Source organism: Triticum urartu, chromosome 1A (genome assembly GCF_056163025.1).
Source record: "Triticum urartu cultivar PI428250 chromosome 1A, HENAU_Tu73, whole genome shotgun sequence".
Classification (NCBI taxonomy): domain Eukaryota; kingdom Viridiplantae; phylum Streptophyta; class Magnoliopsida; order Poales; family Poaceae; genus Triticum; species Triticum urartu.
In genome coordinates, this window is record NC_141873.1 from 157,679,774 (window position 1) to 157,690,173 (window position 10,400).

At 43.2% G+C, this 10,400-nt stretch overlaps 1 protein-coding gene across 1 annotated transcript; it reads left to right on the forward strand.

The window, feature by feature from the left end:
- Window positions 1-304: 304 nt before the first annotated feature.
- Window positions 305-9,813, forward strand: LOC125529391 (putative beta-1,3-galactosyltransferase 12). Its single transcript, XM_048693805.1, has 7 exons — window positions 305-825; window positions 3,094-3,243; window positions 3,330-3,412; window positions 3,499-3,598; window positions 3,802-3,915; window positions 8,759-8,901; window positions 9,197-9,813. The coding sequence occupies exons 1-7, from the start codon at window positions 383-385 to the stop codon at window positions 9,292-9,294; spliced, it is 1,131 nt and encodes a 376-aa protein (XP_048549762.1). The 5' UTR covers window positions 305-382; the 3' UTR covers window positions 9,295-9,813.
- Window positions 9,814-10,400: the final 587 nt, after the last annotated feature.

The window sequence follows — 10,400 nt, forward strand, 5'->3', positions numbered from 1 at the left end:
AGCGCGCCCTACGGTCCATCCGTCATGGACCGCCCAGCCTGGTCGGATGGCTCGAAGCATCCCCAAGAGGCCCCCACGGCACGCCATCATGGGACGGACGTCTCGAAATGCTCTTTATGTGTGAGGAGCCCAGAAAGACAGGTACTTCATATTTTTTATGACAGTAATTTATGAACGGAGTGAGTATAATATATCTTTATTTCTGATTATGTACTCAATTTTATTGTCGGTAAGCATTACTTGAACCCAAAGCAAACACTGCACTGGTCTTTTTCTTTTTTGAGCTGAACACTGCACTGATCTTAATACAGATCGAGATCAGATCATACGAACTCATCAGCCTCCGAAAACCCTCGGTCCTTCTTCTCCAAAGTCCCACCTAATGCCGCTCCACCACCCGAAGCACCGCCACCACCACGACGAAGACGTCCTCCCCTACCACCGCTCCGACGACGAGGCGAAGCCGCGCCGCCCATACGTCCCCTCCAGCTTTCCCTCCTCCCCTGCCTCCGCCGCTTCCCCCCACCGCTTCCTCCTCCCCTTCGCCGTCGTCTGCCTCCTACTCGCCGTGGCCTCCCTCTCCTTCGCCGTGTCCGTTAGCCGCCGCCCTGTGCCACTCCAGTCGCCTCCCGACTCCGTCGCCTTCCGCTGTGGCCGCGCCGAGGACTCCCTACGCTCCTTCCTCGCCTCCTCCGGGAACTACTCAGCCGGCGACAGAGAAAAGGTGCTCGCTGTCGTTGGCGTCCACACTGAGCTCGGATCCGCCGCCCGCCGTGCTGCGCTCCGTGCCACCTGGTTCCCGCCAAACCCTGAAGGCGTCGTAAGGTTCCATATGATTCTCCATTCATCCTACTTGGATCTGGTTAGATGTTTTTTTGCTGTAGTTTGCTGCTAGAGAAGCTTATACCTTCATGTGGATCTCATAAGACGATGCCTATAGTTGCTTTCACCTGCATTGCTCTACGAAGCTTCGACTAATGCGAGATCTGTTTGAATTTTGAATCACCAATTATCCCCACTCCGTACTATGGCTGTACTAATAACCAGTAAATTGATGTAATTTTTGTGAATGGTTTGTTGCAATCTTATATTTTCTGGTTTGATTGGTAGCAGTGCGGGTTGGAATGGGTCTTACCATCTTCAGCACTGGCTCATTTTTCCCAGTTTGGCTTTGGCAGTTAGGCAAATATACCTTTTTTTGCTCACATTATTTGTAGAACTAGTAGTATTTTAAGATTAATCACAATAAATATAGCATAATAATATTTGTAGGGAAATTTCTTCTGTGAATTATTGGTAACTTGACCTACATTCCATGTGACCAAATGAGGTGAGACTTGAAAACTCTGATGCAATACCAATCTGCAGTTCCATCATTTGATTTATGTAGCAGAATATTCACAAGCTATAAGTGGAATTTCAAATTTACGCCCCATATCTGAGCATATCTTTTTTTTTAATATGCACACACATTATGAACTGGAACATATTAGAACTTCCCTGAAATTTATACAATTGTACACGAAGAGTAAAAAAGACCCGCCGATTGAAGTAAGCAGTCACCAACCTGCAAATGCCACTGATTCTCGAAAGGGAAAAAGCTGGGTCACCAATTATGTGGCCTCATATTCATAATCAGCCCAGCTATCCACTAGCTGGTCCTTTACTTTGGACAACCCGTTAATTCCCATATTGCTGTATTCTAAAGCCAGCGGGGACCTGGTTCCTACAAATTGTTTTCCTCTTATCAAGTGAATTCAGATGCAATCGATTGCTTTGTGACCAAGCGATGTAATAAACATTAAAAAGCAAGGTGACCTGATACAAAATTGTAAAATACACCAGTTAACAAACTTCATTTTCGGCGCTTTAAATGTAAAACTGTGTTGGCGTCTTGGTTAGCAGGATTTATTTGCCATGTTTCTTTGTCGTCTGCTTGTGGATATATATGAGGTTTTATCATGATAAAGAACTTCCATATTTTAGAAAGTGCTTTCATTAAGTATGGCTATTTACTTCTCTTGAAACTATACTTGAATTGTTGTATAATTGTATTGACTGACATGCATTACTAGAAAGGGATGTATACTATTGGTGGACATATAATTTAATATTAACCGTAACCTGTTCTGATAGGGCTCAGCATGTTTCTTCGTGATGGGGAAGGCCCCCGGATTTGGCCTGATCTTCACGCTAGGAAAGGATAACTTGCTTTGCCTGATGAACCAAATGTCAAGAACACACACCAATGTGATAGCCTTTGACAGTGAACTCAACCAACAAAACAGTTGATGGACATCTCGATTTCCACCGGAAGAGACTCTTCAATTCTTACAAACACAAGGAAATGCAAGAACTAAGGTGGAGGGGATGGTCAAAACCCTAGGATAGGAGAGCAAAGCTCAACTAGTTTCTTCCTAAAACAAGTCTGACTACAAAAAAGGCTGTCTCCTCTTAATTGTACTCTCTACTTCAGCCCTAGCTATTGTGCAAAGTGTTTCGCCCATTATAAAAGCCACTTGGGCAGCTGAAATTCGTTTTGGTTTGTCTGATACCTTGCTGCACACCCAGACCCAGGACATGCCTGGGGGCATGTCTTCCCTGTTCAGCTTCTTTGTTGTCCGTGTTTAGCTTCTCAAACCTAAGGATAGACAAAGTTGATGTACCAAATAGCATCCAATTCATATGTAGATTAGCGGGAGACTCAAGTATGAGAAGACTCACCTATTGCTCGAGTTGTTTGGCACATGCCATCGTCATTGGCCCTACTTGAGTTGGAGGCATGTCATTATGGATGTCCTCAATCATCATTTTGGATGGAGGCATTTCATTTGGGGTGTTCTCATCACTTTGAGAGCACCAATTTTTACTATAATAACGTTTCTAGCTTATCTTATATGATCTTTTTATCTAAAATGGTTAGTTACTTTAGTTTGAGCACACTGTAACTATTACCTATAAATGGAAACATGTCATCTCTAATTAAATCCGTTCATCGGTTACATGGTTGCAGTTCCCCTACTTTTAACGCTTTAATAGTAAAGAATACATTGAATCATTTTTATGCTCACTGGCCCTCCACTGCTCCTGCAGTTTGGAACATGGATTTGGTTTATCTTTTAGGTTTGTCATTGGAAGGACGAAGGACAAAGAAAAAATGGCAGATCTTCAGAAAGAGGTAGACATGTATCATGACTTTTTGTTTATTGATGCTGATGAGGGTACAAAGCCCCCAGAGAAGATGTAAGCTCTGTACACTCTGTAATCTTGTATTTCTACCTGTGAACTTGCATCTTGTAAATCTTACCTACTGATTGCTGATGTGATAGGTTAGCATATTTCAAAGCAGCTTATGACATGTTCCACGCAGAATTTTACGTCAAAGCTGATGATACTATCTATCTGCGCCCAGGTAAATTTTGTGATTTACAATGTATCAAAACTGTTGTTTAGATAGTTAGATCTGTGATATGTAATTATGTCACATTTCTGCGCCAGATAGACTTGCTGCTCTCCTTGCAAAGGACCGACTTCATCACCGGACTTATATTGGTTGCATGAAGAAGGGACCGGTTGTCAGTGATCCGAATATGAAATGGTTAGTGGAAACTTGAATTGGTTCTAACTTCGAAATTCATATTTGCATATATGTCAATTTTTCTGAAAAAGCAATTGGTTTTCAATGCAAGTCCAATTAGTTTTCCATGTAAGTCATACTAGTATCCATGGCATCTATTGTTATTTCAGCTATGAAGGTTTTGAACTATCTTGTTCATTGATTATGTTATTATTTCATGACAGGTATGAAAGTTCATATGGATTATTAGGTAATGAGTACTTCATGCATGCATCTGGTTCACTGTATGCTCTTTCTTCAGAAGTGGTGGGAGCTATAGCTACTACAAACAATGATAGGTTAGTTGTTTATCTTTTTTTTCCGGCCTGTAGAGTGAAAGCGTATGATAGCTTGCGTCACTCTGAACATAATATACATTACCAAGGAGGCAAGGAGTTAACAGATGTTTCTTGCACATATTATCATCTTACATAGTTGTTTAGTGATGAATTCTTTATGTTTCTAACCTAGTTCTAGCGTGTTGCAGTAGATCTAAAATAAACAATGGCACAATACTAAACTACCAAAATGTAAGCTTCCCATGATTAGGTCACTTGTGTTGCAATGAGAACTCACAATTTGCACTCAGTCAAACATGTTAAATTTATCAAAACAAGCTTTTGCCCCGCTTTATAGATAAAGCAACCACCAAGTCCATACAACAAGCTCAAGTGCGAGAAAAGTGAAAATACGTTTGTTGGGGCAACAACACAAACATGCCGTAATAAAATAAGAGGAAAAAAGCCACCAAGTGGCCGATAGATCAGTCGCTATGAGTCGGGGCAAGACGACGAGCTGCCAGTCATTGCGTCCATCATGCTGCCAAGCTGGTCCTGATCCCGCTGCCTAGAGAGCGGGTGCCAGTGCTGCAAAAAGGCCAAGAATTTGAATAGTCTGTGGCCTGCCGTAAGAAGATCCTCTCAATAACCATCTTGTTAAACATCTTCTAGAGGGTCCAGGTCATCGCTGCGAACACTAACCAGAAGAGGCGTCTCCTTCTATCTGTCTGGTTGGCATGAGTTTTCGAGAAACCCTGCCAGGTCAGGGCCTCTCAGTTAGGCCCCAGAGCCTCACGAACAAAGCACCAAAAGAATCAAGCAGCTAACCAGGCGAAGAAGATGTGGGTCCGAGTCTGGGGACACCACAAAGAGGATGTAATCCATCGCCAAGCCCATTCCGCTTGATCACCTCCGTCCCCGATGGGAGGCGATCCCGCAAAAGCTGTCACACGAAGATCTTGATCTTCAGAGGAAGGGGCACTTTCCACAAAGGTGTGGTCCATGCAAGAATTGGTCACCGGCACAAGGCGTGGTATGCTGAGCCAACAGAGAAGAACCCCGAAGGGGTCAGGCACCAAGATATGACGTCCGGATAATCCGGAAGCATCGACGGAAGGGCTGCCCGAAGGCTGGCCCAAGCAATGGTTTCCTTGGGCCGAATGTGCGACGGAACAAGACGTTCCAAATCCCATTGTGAGCGGCCAAGGACACCAACAACATCGGATCTGCACAGATAGCAAACAAGGCAGGGAAATCATTGCAGAGTGGAGATCCACCCACCCAAGGGTCCAGCCAGAAGAGGGTCCCATCTCCATTGCCTATGGAGATAGAGAGCCCAAGACGAATCTCATTCTTGATGGACTTAATCGACTTCTAGAACTGAGATCCCTCCCTATGATCACAGGCAAGAAGTGGGCGGTCCTGCAAATACTTTGCTTTAATAAGCTGCAGCCACAGGCCCCATCCTCTCTGAGGATCCTCCAAACCCATCTCAACAAAAGGGCCATGTTCATGCGACGGGACACAAGAATACCTAGAACCCCTAGGTCCTTGGGCAAGCAAATATCAGCCCACTTGACCATATGGTATTTCTGACGTCCATCAGTCGCCTGCCAGAAGAAGCGCGATAGATTCTTACCAAAGGAGCTATGCACCCCTGCAGGCAAAATATATAGCCCCATCATATACATGGGGAGACTAGAAAGGCACGAGTCGATACGCATGGATTTACTCCCTTTGGAAGTAAATCTACCGCACAATGGTGCAGACCTAGACACAACACGACCCATAAGTGGGTCAAATTCCCAGAGGGGGACCCTCGAATCAGATAGCGGCATCCTCAATTACGCAATGGGGAAGGAGGACAACTTGCAATTAAGGTTGTCCGCAATCCGCTGCTGATCGTTGACAGAGTACCCTAATACCACAACCTCACTCTTATCGAAATTGATCTGAAGTCCCGACATGGCCTCAAAGCAGAGGATAGGAACTTGAGGTTAATGATATCAATTTCCGACCCTCAACCATGATCATGGTGTCATCCGCATATTGGAGGTGAGTAACGCCACCTCCATGGACAATATGCCCAACCACACTGGAGATGTGGCCGGCCATCCTAGCCTTATCCAGGATGGCCACAAGGGCGTCAACTGCCAGGTTGAAGAGGAGAGGGGAGATAGGATCCCCCTGCCTCACCCCATGAGAAGACCTAAAGTAGGGGCCAACCTGCCTATTAATATTAATTGCGGTGCTACCGCTCTGATCAACTGCATGATCCAGGAACACCAACGGCCATCGGGCCCATTTGCTCAAGAACTAAGCGAAGGAAAGACCAGTCAAGGGGGTCATATGCCTTTTGGAAGTCCAACTTAAGGAATACACTTTTCTGGCACTGTACCTTCACCTCATGAATGATTTCATGAAGAGTTAGAATTCCCCCATGAATACGACGCCACTTCAGAAAGGCGGACTAGCAGGGGTGAGAGAGGCGTTCCACCAGCGGGGCAAACTGCGTCGCACACACCTTAGAGACAATCCGTTGTAGCACATTAATCACTGTAATTAGCCTGAAGTTTTGGATATCCGTTGCCCCAACTATTTTGGGGATTATGGTAACGACACCAAAGTTCAGGCGGGACATGTCTGATGTCCCAATATAGAATTCATGGAACATCGGCATAATCACCGGCTGAAGCTGCACCCATAACCTTTGGAAGAAAGCAACCGGCAGGCCATCCGGCCTGGATGCTGAACTAGCCTTCATCTGCGCAATCGCCCGACCAACCTCCTCAGGCGAGAATAGGAGGGTAAGTTTTGCACTCTCAACAGGAGAGACCCTGACCTCAAGTGGCCAACAGTCTTCCGCCAAAACACCAGAACGGCCTTATAACATCAACCATATGAAGTCCATCATGCACAAAATACAGTTGGTTATAGCTAACATTATGTTTGGCGACGTATTCATCATGCACAAATAATTGCTCCTAATTTTTAAAACTGCATACCAGTTTGAATGTGATCAGCAAGCTGCAGATAATCATATCATAGATGGCATGCATGCACATGTGCTCAGATAACTCCATTTTGCACAGAAGGTTCTCCAAATCGCATGTGCATATCCATCATTAATGATCTGGTACGGTGGTGGTGAGGAACCCACCAAGTACGAACACAGCCAACCTACGCCCTCTGTTCCAAAATATATGATACTTTAGATATGGATAGTCTCCAAGATACAACTTCCATTGTTGCTTTTTATATGGATATGTCAGTAAATATTTTGAAATAATTTTTCATGACAAATCTAATGGCATAATTTGTACATTAAAAGAATCTGAGTAGTTTCTTTGTTAATTACTCCCTCCGTCCGGAAAAGCTTGTCCCAAGCTTGTCTTTCAAATGACAAATCTAATGGCATAATTTGTACATTAAAAGTAAATATTTTGATGCTAGATACGTCCATTTGAAGGACAACCTTTTCCGGACAGAGGGAGTAGTTGTCAGTGATAAGAGAAGTTCGGCCTCATGCTTTCTGTTTTAGTACTTCACAATGAGAAAACATATAAGATAATTTATGCGTGGAGAAGCAGTAACTCCCAGTGATAGCCTTTATACTTGCTAATGTGATTGTATCGGTTTATTATTAGCCATGGTGGCAAGTAGATTATTAATCTTACCATCTGGTATTGTACGTTAAGAACCAACTGAAGGACATAAGCATGACCCTTTTTACACTTGGCATAAGCTTAACCTTATTGATCCTCTACTGGTATGTTAACGCCAATAATCAATACTAAATTATGGTTTTGATTTCCAATGAAGCATTCCAGGCTTCAAGCCCATTATGCAAGTTTTTTTAGGGAAGCCTATTGCGCAAGTTAGTTCTGTTGTGGAGAGTGGATCTGAAAAAAGAAAATCATGAACATAAGAGAGATATTTAAGGTGGGACCCTTCCAGGGGAAAACCAAGGGGCGCACAGAGGCAAGATAATTAACACTATGGTATGAGAGTTGCAACTTGCAAGCAGGGAATTGTGAACGGCACATCCACCATTTCAGGCAGATGTGGCATGCTGCTAAAAAGAGTATATACATAAGGGTGGAAAATGGCTCCTAGTGGTCGGAAAACTGTCAGCCTACACTCCAAGTCTCCGGCATGCCATTCTACCATCAGAACCTAGAAAACAACGATACATAGCGAGCATGGAGGGCACGGTTAGTTTGTTTGGGGAGGCCGTCCAATTTTTTCTTGTGCTTTTATGTTCAGAAGCAAAAATACAAACAAAACAACGTTTGAACTGAGCATCCAGTAATGGATGTTTCCACTATCTCTCATGTAGATCTTTAAAGCTAGACCCCGTTTTGATATGCTTTGGTGGAAATATATTCATATTTCTAGTGATCTTCTTTTTGAGTCAGGGGCGTCATGATTCTGCGCCAAAGGTGCTATGAGCTGGTGCAACCGATGGCGGTTGCTATGCTGAATGTTGCCTTCGACGAATGTGCATTTTAACCTATGTCTCCCATTCATTATCTATACAAAAGTAGAAATCGTGAATCTGTGTTATCCGTTAGCACGCTCTACTCCGAATGTTGCTTTCAAGTAAAAGACCCAAGGAAAAAAAATCCAGCTATACAGCAGTTAAACCGCAGAGACAAAAAACCAAGAAAAACCATAGGTAAGACAAGGGGTTGCCCTTCACATGACACGTGTCATGTGGGAATGCCTGATCACTTCTCAGATGTCACCCTCCCCCTAGTTGCTCCCTTAGTTGAATACATCTTCTTGATCGGCTGTTATCTTTTTCCCACTGTTATGTTTTAAATGTTTACATAGTCGTTGATTTACTATATGCATTTCCCAGTTTAAGGATGTTTGATTATGAGGATGTTACTATTGGCTCATGGATGCTTGCCATGAATGTAAATCATGAAGACAACCGTGCAATGTGTGATTCCACATGCACTCCCAGCTCCATTGCTGTATGGGACAGCAAGATATGTTCAGGTATGTCCTTGGTGAACTACTTGTCTAAAATATTAGTCATAACGTCTGAAGGAGAGAATGACCATACTGCTAATTATGCTACCATCTCTCATTTCTATGTGTAATTGTACCTAGATGTATTCGTTATTCAGTTTCGTTATAATGTTCTTCATATCTCAAGCCTATCGGTATAGATCAAGGTCTGATTGTACAATGCAAAATGTCTTTGATTGACGCACCTCATGCCTTCTTTTGTGGCTCGAGTCCATTCTTGACACTCCAACACATGGTTAAAGCATTCCTTATTTATTTGCAGGCTCTTGTAACCCCATTGAGAAAATAAAGGAGCTGCACAACACAACTTTGTGCTCAAAAAGCCCAACATTACCGCCTGAAGTGGAGGAGGAAGAGTAGAATATTATACTGATACGTTATTGACCCATGAATGGGCTATTGTGTGGATGCCAATGTCTCCCTTATGGGGAAATTGGATTCATTATCGCCTGGAGTTATATTGTTGTATGTATCACCGATCTTGTTTGGACAGCAATCTTTTTGTAGCCTCTTGCTGCCGGAGGACACGTGCAGAAGATACCACAAGACCAGCGGGGTATTTGAGTGCATACCACCAATTGATCGTGCAAACAACATCCGCGTTAGGTTCAGCTATATTCACAAGTGGGGATACTTATTTATAGTTGATGTTCACCGATGTACATACACCACTGTGATATGTTGCTATGTCCTGTTGGTTGGGCACCTGACAGTATGATCAGGGTTATTTATAGTTGGTGCCATCTGATTCCAGTTGTCTGGCCCCATCTTGTGATGGTTGTAATTATGCTCGTTGCTTAGGTACTTAAGGTACCTGACAGCATTGAGCCATTGCTGGATGGAGGATTTTATTGGTTTACTTATAGATTTTGTGCTTAATACTGTGCTCTTGATTGTCATAGTGCTATTCCATTTTGATGACAATGATAACGTGTTTGTGTTTTGGTGAGGCTGAAGTTTCTTGAGGAAAAACTCATTGCTAGATGTTCTATGTTGATACCACTATGCAATACGAATAGCTTTGCATATTGACTGTTGGATAAACATGATCCAATGGTGGCAAAATCCGAGCAGTCCTGGCCGTAGGATATCCTCTTGGCTACACTGGATTATTTCCATGTGTGCTACCTAGAAGTTTCTGTGCTTGGGCTCAAGTACAATGCACAATATGCACCAACCTCAAAACAATGCCATACCACTATACACTATAAGAATATCTTCGAATATTGACAGTTGGATAAACCCAATCCAACTGTAGAGAGGTGGTGAATCCGAGCAGTGCTTGAATATTGACTACATTGGATTATTCCAAGGGAGTGGATGGTATATACTCCACTATACAATGTGCACAAATATCAAAACAATGAACTCTTTTGTTCCAGACTCATCCATGCTATAATTCTCCAACTTTTCTCTTATTGTCATCTATTTTTGCTTTGTTATTTACAATGCACAATTTGCATAAA

Excerpts from the sequence above, each read along its gene's own strand:
- LOC125529391 (XM_048693805.1), top strand. The coding sequence starts at position 383 with ATGCCGCTCCACCACCCGAAGCACCGCCACCACCACGACGAAGACGTC. Across the intron at positions 826-3,093 it reads AACCCTGAAGGCGTCGTAAG|TTTGGAACATGGATTTGGTT; the intron begins GTTCCATATGAT and ends CTGCTCCTGCAG. Across the intron at positions 3,916-8,758 it reads GCTACTACAAACAATGATAG|TTTAAGGATGTTTGATTATG; the intron begins GTTAGTTGTTTA and ends TGCATTTCCCAG.